At 40.4% G+C, this 25,553-nt stretch overlaps 1 protein-coding gene across 1 annotated transcript in view; it reads left to right on the top strand.

Annotated features, from left to right (window-relative positions):
- CYP19A1 (cytochrome P450 family 19 subfamily A member 1) overlaps window positions 1-25,553 on the top strand; it is a 34,411-nt gene that overhangs the window by 5,798 nt on the left and 3,060 nt on the right. The window contains exons 2-9 of the mRNA XM_069956583.1: window positions 1,575-1,746; window positions 2,784-2,934; window positions 8,635-8,789; window positions 12,273-12,449; window positions 20,702-20,816; window positions 20,928-21,042; window positions 22,354-22,516; window positions 25,135-25,376. Coding sequence (XP_069812684.1) covers window positions 1,602-1,746; window positions 2,784-2,934; window positions 8,635-8,789; window positions 12,273-12,449; window positions 20,702-20,816; window positions 20,928-21,042; window positions 22,354-22,516; window positions 25,135-25,376 — 1,263 coding nt within the window. The 5' untranslated portion in view covers window positions 1,575-1,601. The remainder of the gene's footprint in view (window positions 1-1,574; window positions 1,747-2,783; window positions 2,935-8,634; window positions 8,790-12,272; window positions 12,450-20,701; window positions 20,817-20,927; window positions 21,043-22,353; window positions 22,517-25,134; window positions 25,377-25,553) is intronic.

The raw sequence follows: 25,553 nt of genomic DNA, 5'->3' as shown, positions 1-25,553 counted from the left end.
TTCCAGAAGCACTGTGGTATTGGCAACTTGACCAAGACTAGTGATGAGCAAATTGTGAAATATTCGAATATTCGATATTCGTACGAAAATCTCCCGAATATTCGATCCCATTAAAGTCTATGGGAACAAGTAATCGATTGTTGAAAAACATCTATTGGACCACTTGGAGGTAAAAAACGGAAGCTGGGGGATTTGAACGCTTATGGAATATTTATCGAATATTCGGCGAACTATTCGATAATATTCGATAGATCGAATACCTTACTATTCGATCGAATATCTATTCGATCGAACAGTATTCGCTCATCACTAACCAAGACCATAATTATAGATTATTGAACTTGCCAAAAAGTTTTCCCAGGAAACAAGATTAAAATGCTGTTCATTCAGGTTAGTGGAAACCTGACCTTTCCGCAAATTCACTCATCTCTAACCACAAGGGTTTTTTTTTTTTTTTTAAACATTCCTTTCCTTTGTGGTGCCCTTTAATTAACTTTTTCACATTGTTTCTAATAGCAGACTAGGAATTAGCGAATTTAAGGTAGTTCGCTAGGCTTGATGTTGCATTGTCAGCAGGGAAGTTTCCCTGGACAGGATTCAGCTTTTCCAGGCAGCCAGAATGGAGCAGCATGCAGTTTAAAGGCAGCAGGCTGACAAGCTGAAGGCCAAGGATAGTGAAGCGATTCACTTTGCTTGTACAGTAAATTCGCTCATCCCTAAAGCGGACACATGAAAAGAGGTTTTTGAAGTTCATGGACCGTTGTGTGCTTCTATTATCATTTTCTTTGTACTCTTTCTCTTCTCTTTCAGGATTGCTCGTTGTAAGGTTGGGAAGTGTTAAGGAACAGTATGGTTGATCGTTGTATATAACACAATCAGATTAGAACACAATCTTGCCATGTCTTGACAACAGACTAATGGTCCATTTGCACAAAATACATTTTTAATACATAGACAAACCACTGGTGGCTTAATGATGCCTTATGATGGATCTTGTGTATGCTGAGCATTGACAAATAGCTGTCAATCACTGATTAGGGCCACCCACTTGACTACTTAGCCCAATATGAGTAGAGGTTTACATGAAAAAATTACAACTTTTTCTACAAAACTATGTATCAATCTGCTCAACCCTCCTGCTTTGTGTCACAAATGCCTACAGGTTGGATAGCATTTTCAATGTGACAGGCTTTGTCCCTTAAAAAGTTATGAAAAGAATTAGTTTACCATGTATACAGTAAGAGTGCCATGGAAGTCCCTCCTTAATTGGCTTGAACTTGTAATAACCTTCAGAATTTCTTAGGTTACACTGCTGCAAATGACTTGTCAAGGGCATCTCTCCGCTTCACAGATGGCACATGTATAATCAAAGAGAAATGTGGAGTGCAAAGTTGATGTAGAAATGTTATCTCTCTATTTTGACTAATTTTTTCTGCTATCAGGCAAATTCCCAAAACATGAAAAGGGTAAATGCCAACATAGTAGGCCTTAGATCTAACGCCCTTGTCTGCTGTCACTCAGGGTTTTTAAAAGTCCAAGGTGATTAGAAGTTTATGCTCTCTACCTAAACTTAGGAAAGAAGACAGAAGCCCTAGAAAGCCATGATTCCAGAAGTTCTGAACCCAATGCAGTACAACATCACAGAGGTTATGCCCAGCGTGGCCCCCGCAACAGCCGCTTCTGTGCTGGGATTCATATTCTTGCTTATACTTATTTGGAATTACGAGGAGACGTCATCAATACCAGGTAAAGAGATTTGTTTTACTTCTGACTTTTCAGCAGGGGCTGTTAAGCTGCACTACTGCCAGCAGTTTAGTATGTTTTATAGCAATTGTTATAGATTAAAAGATTTCATCTTATGCAAACTCAGTCAATTGAATTTAAACAGTTATTCCAATCTCCTGTTCTGCACTTTCTAGCCCCCTCTGACCTGTTTGGGGCCACAGAGTTGGCCAAGAAGCCACAACAGCTGGGGCAGGGGCCTTACATAGACAGCATAGCTCACATAACTCCTTACTCTCCTTGGCTGCTCTGGGCTTCATACCACCTCCAGGAGAGTATCCCTTTAAGTTAAATTTAATATAATCAGTATCAAAGCAAAATCAGTATCCATCATCTATCCATTTATTTTTGTTTCCCACACAAATGTGTAGGGCTGCAGAGTAGGTTACATTATATACATAGATATACAATAATGTAGCAGTGCTAACTTAGTGATGTATAGATATGCTAAGCTTGTCATTTCACACAAGATACAGTATAGTCGGATGTGACTAATAATTTTATTTGGACTGCCTTAACCATACAGGTTATTAGAGTATATAGATGTTATAATAGGATCCCGCATTCAGGAAGGGAAACTACAGAACACCAGGGGGCGTTATAACAAGTATATAACAGAAATACTGTACCTACATACTGGGGCATTGTTTTTTGCACCATTTTAAAAAATAATGTGTTATGAGATCCAATATAGTAAATTATTATTTGGATTTGGGACAATCACTTTAAATGAGCTTCACATTATACTAACTGTACATTCACACTGCATGGCTGTCAGTTCAGGCCATCAGATCTGTGGTCGCCACAGTGCTCGCCATTCCCTGGCTAAACAAATAGCCCAATAGGGTAAAACCAGGTAAAATAGCCCAATGGGGTAAAACCAGTTAAAAGCTGGACCTATTGCAATTATTTCTTTACATCTATTTATTCCGTTTATCTTTATAGCTCTCTATCTGCCTTTTCAGCCACATAGCTGCTGTAACTTTATTTGTCATTTCCAGGTCCGTCCTATTACCTGGGAATTGGCCCATTGATTTCCTATGGAAGATTCCTGCTAACAGGAATTGGGACAGCATCAAACTATTACAATAACATGTATGGAGAATTTGTAAGAGTGTGGATTAATGGTGAAGAAACCCTCATTATCAGCCGGTAATATGCATTTATTACAGCGAGATTGATATATCCTGTATGTCACCTGGGTCAATAAGAAAAGGAGAGAGGGGGGGGGGGGCGCTTCCTTGTGTAGTAGGAGGAGGCCAGGTGTGTGGTAGTAGAAGACTACAAGGGGCCACTCACCTGGAGGAGTTGTGCAAGATTAGGCACAACTCTATTGATGGCATGAATGGTTGTACTCCGCAGCTGTTCCAGGGCATCACCACTGAAGGTGGGAAGAGAGTATGCAGATATCGTAACCAGCCGGTTACAGGACCAAAAACAGGAACCCCCTACAACTTGGGTCAGCGCAGAAGTACTGTGGCATATACGTGGTGGTATAAGTCGGCTCCGTATACTTACTAACGGTATATACCAACCGCACTGGATATAGTAGAACAGTTACTTTTATTGCAATAAAAGTAACTGTTCTACTATATCCAGTGCGGTTGGTATATACCGTTAGTAAGTATACGGAGCCAACTTATACCACCACGTATATGCCACAGTACTTCTGCGCTGACCCAAGTTGTACGGGGTTCCTGTTTTTGGTCCTGTAACTGGCTGGTTACGATATCTGCATATCTGGGTCAATGAGCACATAGCTATAGATGTTTAGTAGTTGAGTGAATTATTACTAAGACTCAGGTTGACAATAAACCTCACATACAGATTGCAGTCAACAATGGGAGGCTAGTACCATGTAAGACATTATGACTTATATTATTGGGGGACAAAATGAATAGTTTGGGAGTATAATATTGTCCAGCTTAAGCGCCCTATTACACCAACAGATTATTTGACAGATTTTTGCAGCCAAAGCCAGAAACAGACTATAAACAGAGAACAGGATCATAAAGGATTTCTCCTCTTTTCAAATACATTCCTGGCTTTGGCTGTAAAAATCTGTTACATAATCTGTCAGATATCTGTGTGTGTGTTTGTGTGTGTGTGTGTGTCTGTGTGTGTGTGTGTTTGTGTAATAGGGCCCTAACTGCATTATCCTCCAAAGCACAGAATGATGGCTGCTTTCTGCCAGTGAATGAAAATGTTTACTGTCTATGTTAAAAGCTTGAAAACTTAGATCATGAGTGTCTGATAGCAGGGTGCCACACTCCGGGGACCCCCTCTGATCATGAGAATGGGGTTTCTGTGTCTGACATGCAGCAAGGGAAGGAAAAGCAGCATGCATGGCTGACCTCCACTCCATTCAATGGGGACCATGGGACCAACATTCCTGTGATTGGAGGGGGGGTCCCAGGAATGGGGCACCCAGTGGTCAAAAACACTTCACCTTTCTAGTGACATTAATATTAATGGTGAAAAACCCTGTAAACCAATGACTGTTAGCATATTACAACAGCCTCTCTGCTCTATCCATTTACAGAACGGAGGTGCTGCTGCTCTCTATTGACTGTAGATTTATGCACATGCAGTAAGACTGGCAGCTTGCTATGCCCTTACTACATAACTAAAATTATAAAACAACTTTATATACATGCATTATGATAGAGGTGGGTCACTTTCACATTGCATCGGCACATGTAAGCCAAAACTAGCAGTGTAACCTACACAAAGCAAAGCTATTAGGCTGCTATCACACAGTATTATGTCAGTTCTTTGGCAGACAGCCACTGCAGTTTTTGAAGTGGGTAAAAGGGTAGTTCAGCAAAAAAAAACAAAAAAAAAAAACTTTCAAATCAACTGGTGCCAGAGAGAGACAGAGATTTGTAATTTACTTCTATTAAGAAATCTCAAGTCTTCCAGTACTTATCTAGTGCTTTATGCCCTGCAGGAAGTGGTGTATTCTTTCCAGTCTGACAGTGTTCTATGCTACTAACTCTATCCATATCAGTAACTGTCCAGAGCAGGAGTAAATCCACATAAAATACCTCTCCTGCTCTCCAGACTGGAAAGAATACCACTTTCTCACTTTCTGCAGGACCTACAGCAGCTGATAAGTACTGGAAGTACCCGACGTACTGCTCTCCTGCCCGGCCAATCAGTGGCTCCGGCTGGGCAACACACTGATTGGCCGGGCGGGAGAGCAGTACGCCGGGACCCCGTGCAGCGAGGAGAGGTAATGTATACAGATCGGGAGCGAAGCAGGAGCCGGGCGGCAACTTAAGGGGCCGGCAGAATTACATACACGCAGCGGTTGTTCAGACAGCTGCAAATATGTAGTGACCATGAACTGCCAGGACCTGACAGACTCACAGCGAGATTTACGCTGCGAGTCTGTATGTGTGAACTGACCCTTATGAAGATATAATGAAGATATAGCAGCAATATATATATATATATATATATATATATATATATATATATATTGTGGGGAATAGCTCTGGTCGATCCTAGGTAGCGGTGCAGTAAGCAGGGACACAGACAGGATAACGTCCGATTTAAGTGTTTTTATTTCACACTTAGCACAAAGTAAGACCTTAACAAAGGCTCTAACACAAACAAACCCTGCTCGGCTGAGCACTTACTAGTACATAACCAATTCCTGACTATACGTGGGACCAGCTATCCAGCCCACGGGTACAAATAACAAAGTATGGTGTGGCCCATGCAATACCTTCAGTATTCCAGCAGACAGTTCTCCAGGTATGGCCACACTCAGCACTGCAGTGAGCTTCTTTTGAAGGCCCTGATGACCCCCAGCTGTGGGCTATGGAAGCCCAGGACCGAAGCCCGGGTGGAGTGAGCGTCCCACTGCCAACCTCACTCACTCCAGAAAAAGCAGGTCCCAGTACATATTTTTACAATCAGTCTATGTTAGCTATGGCCAACACAGACAAACAGGCTATCAATCCTGCTTTACCTGTGTCTGGGTTAACCCCTTGGTTACCAGAGACACACCCAGGGCTTACCAGACACAGTTTAACCACTTCAGTGGCAGATATCTGTGCTCCCAAACCATGCCTCTCTTACAATATATATATATATATATATATATATATATACGCACACACACTACCGTTCAAAAGTTTGGGGTCAACCAAACAATTTAGTGTTTTCCATGAAAAGTCACACTTATTCACCACTATACGTTGTGAAATGAATAGAAAATAGAGTCAAGACATTGACAAGGTTAGAAATAATGATTTGTATTTGAAATAATATTGTTTTTACATCAAACTTTGCTTTCGTCAAAGAATTCCCCTTTTGCAGCAATTACAGCATTGCACACCTTTGGCATTCTAGCTATTAATCTGTTGAGGTAAGCTGGAGAAATTGCACCCCACGCTTCTAGAAGCAGCTCCCACAAGTTGGATTGGTTAGATGGGCACTTCTGGCGTACCATACGGTCAAGCTGCTCCCACAACAGCTCAATGGGGTTCAGATCTGGTGACTGCGCTGGCCACTCCATTACCGATAGAATACCAGCTGCTGCTTCTGCTGTAAATAGTTCTTGCACAATTTGGAGGTGTGTTTAGGGTCATTGTCCTGTTGTTGGATGAAATTGGCTCCAATCAAGCGCTGTCCACTGGGTATGGCATGGCGTTGCAAAATTGAGTGATAGCCTTCCTTATTCAGAATGCCTTTTACCCTGTACAAATCTCCCACCTTACCAGCACCAAAGCAACCCCACACCATCACATTACCTCCACCATGCTTAACAGATGGCGTCAGGCATTCTTCCAGCATCTTTTCATTTGTTCTGCGTCTCACAAGCGTTCTTCTTTGTGATCCAAACACCTCGAACTTGGATTCATCCGTCCACAACACTTTTTTCCAGTCTTCCTCTGTCCAATGTCTGTGTTCTTTTGCCCATCTTAATCTTTTTCTTTTATTGGCCAGTCTCAGATATGGCTTTTTCTTTGCCACTCTGCCCTGAAGCCCAAAATCCCGCAGCCGCCTCTTCACTGTAGATGTTGACACTGGTGTTTTGCGGGTACTATTTAATGAAGATGCCAGTTGGGGACCTGTGAGCCGTCTGTTTCTCAAACAAGAGACTCTAATGTGCTTATCTTCTTGCTTAGTTGTGCAACACGTCCTCCCACTTCTTTTTCTACTCTGGTTAGAGCCTGTTTGTGCTGTCCTCTGAAGGGAGTAGTACACACCGTTGTAGGAAATCTTCAATTTCTTAGCAATTTCTCGCATGGAATAGCCTTCATTTCTAAGAACAAGAATAGACTGTCGAGTTTCAGATGAAAGTTCTCTTTTTTTGGGCCATTTTGAGCATTTAATTGACCCCACAAATGTGATGCTCCAGAAACACAATCTGCTCAGAGGAAGGTCAGTTTTGTAGCTTCTGTAACGAGCTAGACTGTTTTCAGATGTGTGAACATGATTGCACAAGGGTTTTCTAATCATCAATTAGCCTTCTGAGCCAATGAGCAAACACATTGTACCATTAGAACACTGGAGTGATAGTTGCTGGAAATGGGCCTCTATACACCTATGTAGATATTGCACCAAAAAACAGACATTTGCAGCTAGAATAGTCATTTACCACATTAGCAATGTATACAGTGTATTTGTTTAAAGTTAGGACTAGTATAAAGTTATCTTCATTGAAAAGTACAGTGCTTTTCCTTCAAAAATAAGGACATTTCAATGTGACCCCAAACTTTTGAATGCTAGTATATATATATATATATATATATATATATATATATATATATATATCCTTATAACCTTATGTGAATATACTCTGATCAACTAATAAATGCCAAAATCCTTTCCTGAGTTTCATATAAATCCTTTCCTGAGTTTCATATGTCTTTGCATAGTAGCTGATGGCTTATTCCCTTTGAACACATCAGAAAGAATAGTACAAAGGCAAAAGATCAAGAGTGGGCAGCACCACGGCCTCCTGTATCTGTCATCATTTGGCACCAATTAGATGTACAACTGCAGAAAGGACACAAAAAGAGAGCCCAAATTATAGGTGTCTTTTACTATCAAGTTAAAGGAAAAAAGCCTCTGGTGGGGAAAAGAATGACTGCTTTTCATTTGGGATTTTTGGGCACAGTTATTTGGCAAGAGAGATTTTTAGTCCCCATCCCCCAATTAGGTGTCCACACCCATTGGGGGAGATTTATCAAACATGGTGTAAAGTGAAACTGGCTCAGTTGCCCCTAGCAACCAATCAGATTCCACCTTTCATTTTCCAAAGAGTCTGTGAGGAATGTAAAGTGGAATCTGATTGGTTGCTAGGGGCAACTGAGCCAAGTTCACTTTACACCATTGTGTACTGCATGGTATGGCCACATGGCATTGTACTTTCACCCAGAAGGAATCCCTCTATAACATGACCAAAGATCACGGTACTTATGTTCTTTTCATTTTTCTTATGTTCTTTTCTTTTTTTTTATTTCTCTTTTCATTAAAAAGATAAACAATTAAATAGACATGTATATCCAAATAATTAATTATACAGTAAACAATCATATTTTATCTTGATACCAATATAGTATTGTTTTCCATCTTATTATTCATTTCTACTATGTCTTCCATTCTCCTTCACTTCTCTCTCCTTTCCTTGGCTATTGGGGAATGCTCCCATCTTCATCCATTGTTCTCTATACCAATACAATCTTTAATACCAGAACTCCAATGTCCTTCTTCTTACCAAATATTGTAAGTTTTGAGTAGTCGTATAAAAATCTGTAACTTCAATATTTTGTACTTCTACTACTACTATACATCTGTTATATAGTGCTGAATACAGCTATTCTTTCCCCATAGATCTTCAGCAACATGCCACATCATGAAGCATAGTCACTACGTGTCAAGATTTGGCAGTAAATTAGGATTACAGTGTATCGGCATGAATGAAAATGGAATTATTTTCAACAGTAACCCGACTCTATGGAAAGTCATCCGGCCTTTCTTTAGCAAAGGTGATTATATAGAAGCAACTGCATACTACTACTACTACTACTACTACTACTACTACTACTACTAATAATAATAATAATAATAAATGCATTTACAATCCATTGTTTTGGATCTGTTGTGAAAAAACAAAACTTGACTCTACAAGAACATTTAAAAGCACGTTTAAAACTTTTCAGTAGCATAAAATATATTCTGTATACTTACTATTACAAATGACATTGTCCTACAAGTATAGAAATAAAAGGGTATCACACTGCCACCTACTGGTCAGTGTCAGCACAGCAGCACATGTAATAAACCTGTATAAGATTATGGACCATCAGGTTTCGAAAATTAGTTTCATATAATAATTTTATACCATTCTATGACATTTTAAATCAATAGTCCAGGATCCTCTATTATTATTACAAAGAGCATCTCTTCCTGGAGGTCCTGCCCTGCATTACCCAGACAAGGCATTCATCTGAATGGGCGCATAACTTAAAAAGGGACTCTTGAACCCCTCATTATTGATCAACCTTCCTCAGACAGTATTAAAGGGGTTGTGCAATTAAGACTCCTATTAGCATGTTGTACCCCCCGCAATTGTGAAGGGTAACTCCATTCCAGTAGACTATTACCACTTATTACTGCAGAAGAAAAGTACATCTATTTGAAGCTTACCATGGAGATAAAAGGCAGTTTCATATACCTGACTTATGGTTATCATTGCCTTTATTGTTTACCAAGCATTGTGCTATACATTTGGCTAGGATTAGCCACAGCTCACAGCAGTAATGACCACCTAATTTTGACCTATCACAACTTGAAAAATTTGCCCTCAAAAATATATGTAAACATAAAAAAAATAAAAATTTAGTGAAAGTAAAAATTCTTCATATGTACATATATCATGTGTAAATTACTTAGCTCACTGCAGGAGTTGGGTATAAACTTCCTTAAGTAGAGCCCTTATTGTGCCTAGCGGCATATGAGATACTAGTTATGTGAGGTCTTATGGCACTGACTAAAGCAAGGCCATATATAGTATTTCTTTGGCCTTTATCAATGTTTAGATAGTATACATCAATAAATAGTATAAAAGTAGTATATACAGTGCTGTTTTTAATCAGACTTGCAAAATCATAAAGTATCTGGTGAGATCTTGTGGTTTTACACTGTATACTGCTAGGCACAATGGGAGCTGCATTACAGTAAATTCAGGCATCATTTTTCTTGGATTTTGTTAACTTTGTAACGGGCTAACAGTTATTTTCAAAATTGCACATGGTGATACTAATCATGCCGCCTAAACAATTAGTCATTGGGCCCTGGTGGCTTTTGCTTGCCCCACCACCACGATTCTTAGAATTTTCTTTATACCCAGGGGTGGGACAAGGACCAAGGATGGCCCCAATAACTCATTGTTCAGGCAGCATGACATTGATGACTTCCTAAAGTACAGCCCCTTTAAGTGAAAAGGAAAGAGCTTCAAGCAAGCACAGTCACACCTAAAAGTGCAGCACAATGTCTGATAAATAATAAAGGGGACATGGGCCCTTCATGCAGTACATTTTTAGGAGTGTCAGGGGGACCATGTCCTCTTTATTACAGTACAAATTGTTATACAATAAAAACAAGAACAAATACATGGTGGATGCCACAGACACCAACCTAATCTCTAGGATTACCATAGGCTACTGGGATGAGGCCACTTGACCAGACTACGACTCTGCAGTTAGAAAGCTTTGCACATATTCAGCACTGTGCTAAGCAAATTTCCATCACTTTGTGTAAGTGAGAGCTGATTTTCATCACTGTACTCTCCCACGGGGAACTTGTTGTACATTATGAATATATATGTTCCTAAAGGCCACATAAATAGATTTAAGAACTGTGGTGTTGGCTCATTTCGACATTTAGTTGATTTTTTTTCCTACTCTTTTTAAGTTTTTTATTCTCTGACACTTATCTGACAATGAAGGACTAAACACAAATCACCAAAGAAAGCGGCATAATGCAATCAGCCTAGCAGTTGTTGTGTAAAGCATCAGACTCGCACAAGCTGTGCTGTACTTCTACATGCTTATTTGCATTCATAAAAGGGGGGTAAAAAGTCTTTAGAAAACATTCACTGGTACATACTGATCGCTTTTTATATGGAAAGTTTATTAAATTCGCCAAACAATGCAGTGGTCAGGAACATTTCTTTGCTTGGTTACGCTTAGTTAGGGTTGTTGGTTTGTCCATACAGCCTTTAACACAGGGATGGGGAACCTTCGGCCCTCCAGCATTGCTTTGGCTGTCCAGGCATTATGGGAATTGTAGTTTTGCAACAGCTGAAGGACCAAGGGCTCCCCATCCCTGCTTTAACAAAGCAAAAGTAAGATGTCTCCCTTACCTTTGAAGTGTCACTGTCGTTATAACTTTCAAAATCTAAAACAACAGTAGATGTGATATAAAGCAAGTTTGCAATTTACGTTCATTATTTTTTTTAGCTATGGTGGAGAAATTGGCACTTCCTGTTCTCTGAGTCAGAAAACAGGAAGGCCAGTGTATCCCAGGCCATCTGAGCGCTCACAGAGAAGGCAGTCATGTGATTGATGGACACATTGAACCGTGAATCTCTGTTATGGCCGGAACTTCTGTGTTTAGTCTGTTTTTTTCAACCAGCACAAGTCTAAGTCTAAAATATCTGCCTCCTGGACCTGGATTTCTGGTAAGTTCAGCTTTATTTTACAGCATGATATCAACAACAAAAATTAATGAATGTATGTTGCAAACTTGCTTTATATCACATCTACTGCTGATTTAGATTTTGAAAGGTACGACAACAGGTACACTTTTAAGAGGCACTCCAATGACAACATCATGGTAACCCCCTGTAATGACTCTGGAGAAGGGTTGTTGTTCAAGGGATTATTTTGACTTGAACAGGAGATTTTTGCCTTCCTCTGGATCAGCACTACAGGGAAACAGGCTGAGCTACAGTAGATGGATGTAGTTTTTCACCTCTACAAACTATGTTGCCATGTTACTATATCCTCTGACAAATGCGTAAGTATTGGCGGCCATTCATCCTGCTAGTTTTCAATGCAGTGGTGAACTCTACCTAAGTTGTAGATATGCTACTACATCTATAACATTTTCAAATTAAAGAGATTTTACCTATGAAATGAGCTATGTATGTGAATGATGACATCTCAGGTTGTGTCCATTAGAGGTGAACAGAAGCTTCACCGCTTTAGATGTACAGTACATACATCCACCAGAAAGACACCCATACTAGTTTAGTATTAATTGTGTAAGTGACTATTAATGTGAATGGATCCCAGAACTCCAATATTTTCAGTTTAAACTGAACCCTTCTTAACCAGGGACCTATCAGAGATGGTGGCTTTCCATAAAATATCAGGTGCTCAGCATTGTAAGGCAATGCTGGTTTTCATTTTCTCTTATTATGGCTGTCTACAATCTTGTTAAATGTATCGTTGTTGATCTTTTAGCACTGTCTGGACCTGGACTACAACAGACCACGGAGCACTGTGTTACCTCAGCCAAGTGCTTCCTGGCAAAGCTGAGTGATGTCACTGATGGCCAGGGCAAAGTAAATGTTCTCAAGCTGATGAGGCTGATCATGTTAGACGTCTCCAACAACCTCTTCCTCAGAATTCCATTAGATGGTAGGTAAATGAGAAAACCTGTACATTGTAAGTCAATGGGGTTATTTATGGGCACTGACACTTGAAACTATTTGTGTTACACTATATATACTGAACCTATATATCCATGTGCATTATATCTTATGATCAGACTGTATATTCTCAATTCTTAGGAATTCAAATTTTAATATTCTGTTACTCCAATTGGGGAATGGACCTTTGGGGGTATCTGTTTTTTATTAATTAATTAATTAATTAATTAATTAATTAAATTCATTCATTCATTCATTCATTCATTCATGGATTAAATAGAAAATCACAGTTTTCTAATAGGCATGTACATTGAATTCTCTTTGAAAACCTTTTTAATTAAAAAATATGTATATTCTACAACCCATTAAGGCTATGTTCACACAACATTAATTTCAGTCAAAAGAACGGCCGTTGGTATTGAAATCAATACGTTTGTATTGATTGCAATGCAACAACAGCCATAGTGTATACACACAGTATACACTATGGGGGACATTTATTAAGTCTGACGTTTTTTACGTTTAACTTAAAAATGTCCCTGCATCTCCGGCGCTACGGAGATTTATGTAGAGGTGGACTGCCTCTACATAAATCCAGTGCGCTCTGGTGCGCAAGGCCGAAAACCTACGCCAGTTGAGGACTGGAGTAGGTTTTCGGCATAACTTTAAGAGAAAAAAATAATGAATCCCCACCCCCCTGGCATGCCGTTTTGCGAATATTTTATTCTCAAAATGGCCGTTTTGCAAATAAAATATTCGCAAAACGGCACTTTCTGCCGAAAATCAAAGATACGCCAGATGATACATGTCCCCCTATGGTGGTTGCTGAACTTCAGCCGTAAAAAATAAACAGCATGTCTATCTTAATAGCTGTGTACACAATGTAAGTACGGCTGCCGGCTGTACTTTACAATGTGTTCAACTCTTAATTGGATTGCGGGCACTCAAAAGTGCCTGCAATCCAAATGGGAAAAAGATACTGATCCTGAAGCTGATATGGCAGTGCCGGCGGCAGGAACATGTTATACAGTGGCCGTAGTTTGCTGCTGAATACAGCGGCCGTAGTAAGCTACAGCTGCTGTAAAACGGTGTGTGACCATAGCCTAATCTGGATCATAGGATTTTTGATGCCCTATTTCAGGGGAGTGTAAACTAGTGACAGAGACAGAGTTCTTTTAATGATGTATTACGTATATGTTAGGGTTTATATAGGGAGGACTACAGCTGACCAGCGTGTTGATTGTAAATGCTGGTTTTACGAGGTCTGTAGCATTAATAGATGTAGCTAATATACATCATGGAACCACTAGATAGGGCAGCCCAATCCTGGTGACAGATTCTCTTTAAGAAGATTCTATTTTTCCTCTCATGGTTTTCAGCATTAGTCAGTATTAATCTTGTGAACAAAGAACAACTCGTGACTGATAATACTCTAGTGGTGAACCTAGACTAATCTGTATTTGTTTACAAATCCACTCCGTCAGCTCACTCATTGAAAGAGCCTATATTTCTGCATGTATGGGTACTATTCAAGTAATCCTGCGATGTGCTGTGTGCTTTCTAGAAAAGACAACTCATTGACGAGACTACATAAGATTCTGTATATACAGCAGATTAGCTCAAAGCCGTATAAACTTAGTGCAATCAATGTTCTATCAATGTCATTGTATCTTTTTATTCTGACCTTTTCATCGTAACTCTTCATAAGACAGAAAGCGTCATGTGTTGTGGCAGCGGCTTCTTATTTCAATAAGAGTAATTATGAGACCTTATAGCATAACTTGGAATGGGGCCGACTCCACCAGGACATAAAAGGCTTATTTTGGTCTCTACTATATCCCTTGTGTCTTTTGCTCATTGGCTTGATCTGCATTTATTTTCCACTCTAGCTGTTATGCCTGCATCCCTTTAAAAAAAAAAGAAAGAAAACAATTTACTCATATGCTGGCCTAAAAAAATCACTGCTCCCATTTACCCCTTCATAATAAATGTGCCCTCTTAGTTAGGAAACAGATTTTTGCAGCATCTGTATTCAATTCCATTTACACTTCTATTTACTGTATAAGGCTATGTTCACACTACGTAAGTCTCCAGACGTAGCGCGTTCCGTGAATAAGCGGCCGGAGACTTACATAGTTTGCGTACAATGGAAAGTATACGATGTACGGCTGCACAGTTCACACTACGTATGAACTTACTCCCGGATCGTACGTGGCGCCGTAAAAAATGAACCAGACCATTGTATGAGGACAAAAATGCCGTAACTTACGCCCGTAGCGTAACATGCGGTCCCGTACGTAGTGGTGATTTCTTCATTTTGCAGCTTTTTGTGCCGATCCAAAAGGTTCAGTGGGGTGTCCGGGGCTAGGCAAAGCTTTCCAAGTAAAAGACCGCTGTCAGATCGCTACGTGGGGCGCTCAGGAAGCGTAAGTAGACTACGGGTGTAAGTTCGCGGTCCGTACGTAGCCGGCCGCAACTTGCGTAAATCCCCGGCCGGAGTTTAACACGTATATGTAGTGTGAACATAGCCTAAAACTGCTGTAAAGGCCCTATTCCACGGAACGATTATTGGCGTTGTGGCCAGTAATCGTCCCGTGGAATAGAAGGCAACGTTTATGTTGGCTGATCATTGCTGTTGGTTTTCTTTCAACGTGTTGAAAGACAAACGACTGTGATAGCAGCAACCTGCTAACGTCGCTCCGTGGAAAAGGAGCGGCGTGAGCAGACCTCCACTATCCTCTATGGGCTGCCCGGATGATCTAGCGATTGTCCGGGCTTAAAGAGCGTGGGATAGGGGCTTAAGACCACCGGCGTATAGTCTGTCCTGGCCCTCATTGCCATCAGGTCTCAATTACTGCTCTGTCTGTTTGCAGGTCTGGCTTCCTCCTCTCATCCTCTTCTACTGTCTAGCACTACCAATTTAAAGCTAGTCTACTCGCTCACCTGTGCTAGAGAAGTGGTGTAGTTTTATCATTATTATCATTATTATACATAGCAAAGGAGTGCTGTTCTTACCTTTTTCCTCATCCTGTATCTGACCTGTGCCTGTTCATCTGACACGACCATTTCCTTAGGCTGGGTTCACACTGCGTTTTTGCAATCCGTTTTTTCATCCGTTTTTTGAAACGGATGATCTGGGGTTTTTTTACGGACACAAAAACGTAGCTGACACTATTTTTGTGTCCGTTAAAAAAAACGGATCCGTTTTGATCCTTTTTCTTTTACAATGGAAGTCAATGGAAAAACAGATCAAAACGAATGTACACAAATGCATCCGTTTTTTTCCATCAGTTTTTCATCCGTTTTTTGCCAAAAACGGATGAAAAAACAGATTGCAGAAACGCAGTGTGAACCCAGCCTCACTCTTGTGCACTTTGCTAACCCTTCTGTGCTTCACCCTGACCACCATGCCTGAATTTGTGTTGTCTGCCACCACTCATCTGCTTGTATCTGATGCTGAACCTGTAAACAGCTAGCACAGCAAGTTAAGATATGAAAGCTAAACTGCCATTGGTTGCTCTGGGCAAAACCAGACAGTGTGGGTTTCAGGCAGATTTATAAATCTGGACCAGTGTGTTAAGGGGATTATCAGGATTAAAAGAAAAGAAAAAAAAACACAGCTTCTTTCTTGCAAAAAGTGCACCTCATCTGTCCTTAGATTGGATGTGATATTACAATTCGGCTCCATTCACTTCAATGGAACTGACCTGCACAACCCCATCCAAACCGAGGACAAGAGTGGTGCTTCTTCAGGGAAAAAACGGAGATGTGTTTGTAAACCTCGATAACAACTTTAAGGAAAAATAGATGTAGGGCCTCGTGAGGGTCAGTGTTCAAATGTTTTATGCAATGTGTCAACTTATAAAGCAGCCCTGATCCGAATGGATCTATCTATATAAACCGTTTTTTGAAAGCATCAGGGAAAAGGTTAGGACTAGTCCCCAAATTGTGGCCAATTGGCTCATACAGGCAAAGATTCAATAGCTTCTCGCTTAGTGTATTTCTTCTTTCTTTCTTTGGTTAAGATCATATGATTGAGGTAAAAAATCAACAGTTATAAAACAATCTTTTATATATATTAGGGATGGTCCGAACCTGCCGAGGTTCTGGTTCGTATGAACCCGAACTCTCGGTAGCAGATTCGCGCTGTATGCCCGCTCCGTGGAGTGGGCAGATACAGCGGGAGGAACGCCTGGAAAACTGGGATACAGCCTATGGCGATGGCTGTATCCCAGTTTTCCAGGTGGTCCTCCCGCTGGATCCGCCCACTCCATGGAGCGGGCAGACCACGGGAATCATTACCGAGGGTTCGGGTTCGTACGAACCAGAACCAAACTCGGTTCGGACCATCCCTAATATATATGTTTCCCATTCTGTTATGTAAATGACTGGTAACCATTGCTTCTCCTGTAGATAACAGCTACCATAGTAACTGAATTTAATCTGACATAGTAAAATCATTGCTTATTTAGAGACAATCTCTATGTGGTGATCACCCTGTAGGAGAGGTATTAAAACTTGTGCAGTGGAGCAGAGGAGCAGTTGTTCAGAGCAACCAATCAGATTGCTTCTTACATTTAAAAAATTAAAACTGGAATCTGGTTGCTATGGGCAACTGCTTCACAAGTTTCAATAGGCCTTTACCTTGTCATCAAAGGATTGGCTGGCTTCATGTCAGAAAGGATTCAGTTTAATATATGAGTGATTTCCACCCCAGAGAAAAAAGGAGCATGGAAACACTCTGTAGGATTACGTAAGAAGTCTTTGCAATATTGTCACCTATCTATTAAAATAAAATATTCTGCTAGATTAGCATACATCTAAGGATGGTTACACTCTTCTGGCCGCTTAGGATATTGTGTGTAAAGAGTAGTCTGCAAGAAATAGAAAAACACACAATATTGCTGGACTTACATATGGAAATATGGAAAGACCTTGGAAAGGACAGACGGTACTGTTAGCTATTTCTATTGAGTCTATTGAGTGATGGGGGCTGTAACCTCCTCCACTGTCTTTACAAGCAACACTCAGTTGTTTATGTGACTGTAAAATTATAAAAATAATAATAATTATTATATATTACAATAATCAGCATTAAAGCATGAAATTCTATCTATCCATCTACTGTCTTTCTTTAAAAAATAAGACCTACCCCTTAAGGCCCCGTTCCCACTGAGCAAAGGTAGCGGAATTCCGCTACGGAATTGTCCGCCGCGGAATGCCGTTAGCCTCCCGCTCATAATGGGAGTCTATGGGAGGCGCGCGCTCCTGCTCTGGGCGTGATACACCACTGAAGTCACTTACTGTCTGAGTGGGTGACTGGGCCGCTGGAAGAGCCAGGTTTCCAGCAGAAGATCACAGATGGCTGCTGTGAACGGGACTCAGGAATGGCGCAATGGAGGCACAGGGACAGGTGAGTTCACTTGTTCATTATTTTCTCTCACCTTCCTGCCTGACTGCCAATTTTAGTGTTTGTGGGATTTCCTCTTTAAGGCTGGGTTCATACTGTGTTTTTGCAATCTGTTTTTTTCATCCGTTTTTTGAAAAAAATGGATGAAAAACGGATTGCAAAAACTGATGCATTTGTGTGCATCCATTTTGATCCGTTTTTCCATTGACTTCCATTATAAAAAAAATTTTGACGGACACAAAAACGTTGCTGACGTATGCTAAAAACGCAGTGTGAACCCAGCCTAACTCCCAGTTAAAGTCAGCTGACCAGATCCCTGACACTGGGTAGCCAAGCATTGGCCAATCAGTGGCAGACTTGTTATGCTTTGCTCAACACAAGCTGCATGGAAGGCAGGAGTGATAAGAAGATGCACAGTTGGGGACAATGAATGTGGGGGGACAGAGGGTATGTGGGGAGAAGGGAGGTATACAGTATGGGGGAACAGCTACAGAGGGAGGAGGGAGGTATACAGTATGGGGGAACAGCTACAGAGGGAGGTATACAGTATGGGGGGAACAGCTACAGAGGGAGGTATACAGTACGGGGGAACAGCTACAGAGGGAGGAGGGAGGTATACCGTACGGGGAACAGCTACAGAGGGAGGAGGGAGGTATACAGTATGGGGGAACAGCTACAGAGGGAGGAGGGAGGTATACAGTACGGGGGAACAGCTACAGAGGGAGGAGGGAGGTGTACACTATGGGAGCCTTACTGCAGAGGGGGTAAGTATACAGTGTGGGGGAACAATTACAGAGGGGTGAGGGAGGTATACAGTATGGGGGTACAACTACAGAGGGGTGAGGGAGGTATACAGTATGGGGGTACAACTACAGAGGGGGGAGGGAGGTATACAGTATGGGGGTACAACTACAGAGGGGTGAGGGAGGTATACAGTATGGGGGTACAACTACAGAGGGGTGAGGGAGGTATACAGTATGGGGGTACAACTACAGAGGGGCGAGGGAGGTATACAGTATGGGAGCCTTACTGCAGAGGGGGATGTGTAAAGCATGGGAGGCCTTACTGCAGAGGCGGGATGTATACAGTATGGGGGAACCACTACTGAGGGAGGAGGTATACAGAATATGGAAGCCCTACCGCAGAGAAGGGGTATATACAGTATAGGGGGATTGGGGGTCTAACTACAGGGGAACTGACAGTATAGGAGCCTAACAACCGTGAAACATACAGTATATGTATCTGTCCATGTGTAGTTTTTTTTGTTTTTTTTTAATTAAACAAATCTCAAAGACATTTTTCTTTTATATTTTAAATCTCTCTGAGATACTTTATTATGTTATTACATACATTATGTTATTGCATGTAATTATACCTTTTTAAAGGGGTTTTAAAACAGCACTCCAGGCAGAAAGTTTCTTTTTTTTACCTCCCACCAGTAACTACCCATACTTAGCAGCCACACTGATGCTGCTCTTACCAGGTGGCTTTTCAGTCCTGCTGCTTGTCCATGTAACTGCTATATGGACCGGAAGTCACTAGTTCACCTTGTGCACCTGTATGAGACTCACATGGAGTGTTCTATAGAGATGCCAAGGGAGAGTGGCTTCTGATCCACACACAGTAGTAACTGTGGAATCTGCATAGTCACAGTGCCATAACTATCAGCAGGTTCTTAATTAGATTAAAAAAGTCAAAAGGGATTTTTTTTCACCTAAGGGTGCGTTTACACAGAAAGATTATCTGGCAGATTATCAGCCAAAGATTTAAAGCCAAAGCCAGGAACAGACTACAGGTCATAAAGGAAAGCCTGAGATTTCTCCTCTTTTCAAATCCATTCCTGGTTTTGGCTTTAAATCTTTGGCAGATAATCTGTCAGATAATCTTTCTGTGTAAATTGACCCTAATGCTGGGTTTAAACGGAGAGATAATTGGCCCGATCATACGATTAACGATTTCTAAGTAATGATTTTTCTTTTATAGCATTTAGATGGAACGATATATCGTACAGAAAATTCGTTTTCCGATCGTTTTGCGATCGCTTAAGCCTATCTTGCTAGGTAAAATCAGTGAACGACTGTTTACACGGAACGATCGGCGAATTTTTTGCGAACGACGAACGACGATTTAAGAACAAGTTGAAAGATCAAAATGAACGATTTCTCGCTCGTCGTGCGATCGTTCGCTGCGTTTACACGTACGATTATCATTCGGATTATCATGCAAATTCGCACGATAATCGTTCTGTGTAAACCCAGCATAAGGCTGCATCTATTACGCCAGGCATATACAGCAGTGTGAATGGTGCGTTTACACGGACAGATTTATCTGACAGATTTTTAAAGCCAGGAATGGATTTGAAAAGAGGAGAAATCTCAGTCTTTCCTTTATGATCTTTTCCCTGTTTCTGGCTTTGGCTTCAAAGATCTGTCAGATAAATCTCTCTGTGTAAACGCACCATTTACAATTTAAGACTAACGATAAACGATAAATGTAAATGCACCATAAAGAGAACCAATCACAGTTACTGCTCACTGTTTAGAAGAAAATCTGAGATCACGTAACAACCAGACTAGAAAGCTAGAGGAGGATTTTAATGTACAGAATAGTTGGTTATTTAAAAACAGTAAATTCACATGGTAAAATCTATTCTCAATTTATTTAAAATAAGTCTAGTAGCATACAACTATAGTGTTTTTGCAGCACATATTATTTCATTGTATACATTTTTTTCAACCATAGGCAGATCATGGGAAAAAGTCTACTGCATAAAGTTGCTTTATACAGACATGTGCTCACAGTGGTTTGTCATGTTTTCTTTGTTGTTTCAGAGAATGACATTGTTTTAAAGATACAGAAATACTTTGATGCATGGCAGGCACTTCTGCTGAAACCAGACATATTCTTTAAAATTTCCTGGCTTTACAAGAAGTATGAGAAATCAGCGTGAGTTCCCACTGTCTAAACAATGCTCTCCCCTCTGTGAATGTAATGGTCTATGAATCCAGAAATAATGCTGCCGATTCTAAAAGTAACCATCCTCTCTTTGTACTTCAGCAATGATTTGAAAGAAGCTGTCGAAATTCTCATCGAACAAAAGCGACAGGAGATTTCCACTTCAGACAAGCTGGATGAGAATATCGATTTTGCAACCGAGCTTATTTTTGCACAGGTGTGTAGTAAGAGTCAGCTTAAATAAATACATGTATAAGTAAGTGTGTGGAGAGTAGCAGATGGCACTGTGCTTACAAATCTAAGAAGAGAATGATAAAACGTATCTCATCTACACTGAATCTCATGCACACAACTATTCCATATACACAGAGTGCATTACAGGTGTGCAGCACCAGCTCATACTGCAGTATATAGGCAGCTGCATGATGTCTCTAGAAGTAATGATTTTAGGGAAGAAAATTCTTTATAATTATAAGAAAAATCCACTGGGTCGGTATCCATGTTGTGTATGCACATGAGATATAAAGAGACCCAGAAAGGATTGGTTCAGAAATATAAAGGGTTATTTTTGTTATTAGTACAATGTGAATCCTACAAAGCCACAAATGTGATGACAGATAGGGGACTGGTATATTTGCCCTCTTTTAAAGGGGATTTCGTGACATTTTTTTCTCGTTAGAGGCCTATCAATAGGGTTGGCCATTAATATCTAAAACCTAGGACACTGCTCATCAGCTGTTTGCAGCATCTTTAATTCACAGTGAACAGAACTGGAAGCAGACAGCTCTTATTATTGTATAGTGGCCCTGCTGGACTATTGCAGCTCATCTCCTATTGAAGTGAATAGGAGCTGAACTGCAGTAACTTAGCGCAAGAACTAAACAATGTATGGGGGCATTTGCCTCCTGCTCTATTAACTATGTATTGTAGGTGCTGCAGCTCTTGCAAAGATCTGAATGGTAGAGTGCCATGGTACCCCCCCCCCCCCCCTTTAAAAAAAAAAAAAAAAAAAAACATCAACAAAAGTATTGGTGACTTACCACTACCTCTATTGTAAGGGTGCATTTACACAGAGATTTATCTGACAGATTTTCGAAGCCAAAGCTAGGAACAGACTATTAATAGAGAACAGGTCATAAAGGAAAGATTGAGATTTCTGCTCTTTTCAAATCCATTTCTGGCTTTGGCTTCCAAAATCTGTCAGGTAAATCTCTCTGTGTAAATGCACCCTTAATCTTCTGGAAAGTGACATCTAAAATCAACTTGGATCCCTTAGACTTATTCCCATTGTACAAAGTGATAGTATAGCACCATGATGTGCTACTATGTTGTGACTGCCAACCTCTGGAACTCCCACTAGCCCTGAGAATAAACAATTATCTATATTTTCCCTGTACAGTGGTGTTCCTGGCCACACGCTATGTGGGCAACTACAGAGAAAGATGAGACTAGGGATAGAAGAAAACTGTGGACAAAAAAAAAAAACTATAATCCCAAAATATTTATATTCTATTTTCTCTTTGTCAAGAACCATGGAGATCTTACCGCTGAAAATGTGAACCAGAGTATCTTGGAGATGCTGATAGCTGCTCCTGACACCATGTCCGTCTCTTTGTACTTCATGCTAATCCTCATAGCTCAACATCCCAAAATCGAAGAGAAGATAATGAATGAGATCAACACTGTCATTGGTAAATATATTTTCTTTCATAGCATAGAAAACTTTTTACCTCTGGTTTCTTTTTACCATTTTTTTTTTGTGCCATAATAAGCTATAATCAGCAAGTTTAGCCCAGTGAACTTCTGTAGCATATCAGCACGTTCATTGGGCTGAACTTGCTGATAGTGACACTTTAAATGTCTCAGTATGGACACTGGTGGCATATTGCAGGGATATGCTACCAAATTCCCAGCTAATGGCTAGTATGCATCTTTATCACCTCCTGGCAGGTACACGGTTGATCACTGACTATAAAAAGCAAACTATGTATGTTCTCTGGAGAAAGCTGGACAGAGATTACAGACACCACTGAGCCAGAAGTAGCACAGTGGTCCCCGAGTGCTGCTGCCCATCATTTTGTTGATTAGTTGTAGTTACAGCATGAAGACCCCTGCAGATGTACATTACCAGCATGGACTAGAATGGAAGAGGTCCTATTTTATACCCATTTCACAGCCTAGAAAGTTCTGTGTTTCTGTTATTCTGACACACCAGAGAGCTTCCTTGCACGCTGTTGAAAGAGAACTAAAGCGGTCCCCCTTCTCCATCATGGCTGATGCTGAGAAAGTAAGGAAGCTGGTTTAGCTGGTTTATAGTATTAAAATGAGCCACACTTCAACCCTCTTTGGCACATTACTGGTCACCTCCTAACACAGAAAACAGGATGAAACTCTGTGCTACTGTGTGTTGAAATAGCAGAAGAACAAAAGTTATAAAACTGCAAAACAGGCACTAAAATAGGATGATCCAAGGAGTTTTGATAAATAATGTTTAGTAAGGTTATGTATTTTACATTTAAAAAACTAACTTTTTTCATTGTCTGACAGCTTCTTTAAAGTTTACACCTAAACTATCCCTTTAACTTTAATTTATTACAGCACATCAAAAACTCCAGGGGGAAATTAATTAAGTCTGGCGTTTTTTGTGCTAAATCTAAAGTGAACCAATCCCGGTATTATCAGTGTAACGCTAGGACTTGCTAAAACGCTGCCGTATCATATGTTTTGTGGGACCTGAAGTTGCTGCGGCTGCTGAAACAAAGCTTTTTATTCCGGCACTGGAGACAAGCAGAGAGCCGGGAACTAGTCATCTGGGCCGTGACTAGTCATGGGTCTTTGCCTGTCAGCGCCCTCTGCAGGATGATTGGCAGCAAAAGAGGGCAGTTGGATGCCGTGATAATTGCCGTGATTGGTTCGCTTTAAAAATGTCCCCATTGCGCCGATGCTCCTTGGATTTATTTAGAGGCGCAATGCCCCTACATGAATCCCATGCGTCCCAGTATGCGCATGTAATGGAACCTACGCTAGCTAAGAGCTGGCGTGAAAAATCTTAAATTGAGTGGACACAAACCCTGCAGACCGATCTGCCCTCTGGCACAACGGACATAGAGGGGCCCGATGCAAAAAAAAATTTCACACGACAAGTGTGTGCTAATAAATGTATTTGCATCTGGTCCCTCTACCCCAGAAAATAGCCACTTCACACCGTAATAAATGTCCCCCCCCCCATGTTTCAGCAAATAATTGGTTTGTCTCTTCTACATTTGTAGCATAAAGTGGTATAAAGATATATCACTGCCCAATGTGAGCATTTAGTCATATGCATGAATACTCATTTTCATACAAAAAAAAAAAGATAAATGAAACCAGGCCCTTTTATCATATTATACAGTATGTGTACTTTTTTTACTATGGCTATCCTATTTTATGTGCAGCACTTGGACAATGTGGCTGTAAATCTGATCTCTGATTTACTATTGATAGTTATTGAGAAGCAAAGGATGTATTACACACAAACACACACACCTGTATTTTTTTATACATCTTTTAATTTACAGCATGAACCTACTAAGTGACATTGTCCTGCCTGATGACAACAAATTGCCTAGAGATGGCTAATATGTCACATTACATCTGTCTAATGTTTTTTTTTTTACAATAGGCAATGAATGAGTCTAGTTGTACAACTATGCAATGTCAAATGTCTGGCCCCATTCTTGCAGTGCAGAGCTTGTGGCAACATGTCACATAAATGATAGTGATTAGTCTGTAACATGAAGGCATTTTATATGACATTGTAAAGCCCAAGTCATATATAGTATCATAACAAGCCAAGGTTAACATTAGCTGCAATGTATTTATCCATGTGGCAAAATTCACTCTTATTAGAGAGCAATCATAGTATATTTATTATGGGCCATAGCAAATAGAGGTTTTCACCCTTAAAAGTTAATGGGGACACCATATAGTATATTTATAGACGTCTACAAAGGCAGGTAAACTGCATAAAAACATTTCTGGACTGAACCATGCGGAGACCTTTTCAGCTATATTCACACTTCGTTGAAACGGCGTCTGGCTTTAACAACAAATATTTTTTAACAATGGATGCTATTATACAAATGATGGCCATCATTATAAAATAACGGCCATCAAATAAAAACGCCCTTGATTTCAACAGTAAATAAGTCATAAATAAATAGCAAGTCGTAAGCAATGAACGTGCTAATTTTTTACACCGTTATTCTATACTGTGTGCACATATTAATTTTTTTAAACTCCTTATTTTTAATCTTCCTTATAATTGTAGGTGATCGGGACATACAGAGTAATGACCTGCAAAACCTTAAGGTTCTAGACAATTTTATCTGTGAATGCATGAGGTACCAGCCCGTGGTGGACCTGGTTATGCGCAAAGCTCTGGAGGATGATATCATAGATGGCTATTATGTTAAGAAGGGAACCAACATCATCCTGAATCTTGGACGTATGCACAGAGTTGAGTTTTTTCCAAAGCCAAATGAATTCAGCCTGGAAAACTTTGAGAAGACGGTATGTACTTGTTAAGGGGTAACAATTGTCAGCACTCTAAAATGACGAAGAAGGAACTTAAAGGGGTTGCCCAGTGAAAAATCTTTACTTTCAAATCAACTGTTGTCAGAAAGTTATATAGATTTGTAATTTACTTCTGTTTAAAAAGTGTTGTTGCTGTAGAAAGTGTTGTTTTAT

The sequence above is a fragment of the Dendropsophus ebraccatus genome, chromosome 1 (genome assembly GCF_027789765.1).
Source record: "Dendropsophus ebraccatus isolate aDenEbr1 chromosome 1, aDenEbr1.pat, whole genome shotgun sequence".
NCBI lineage: Eukaryota > Metazoa > Chordata > Amphibia > Anura > Hylidae > Dendropsophus > Dendropsophus ebraccatus.
Note: the sequence above shows the minus strand (reverse complement) of the source record. Positions and strands in the feature narration are given on the sequence as shown.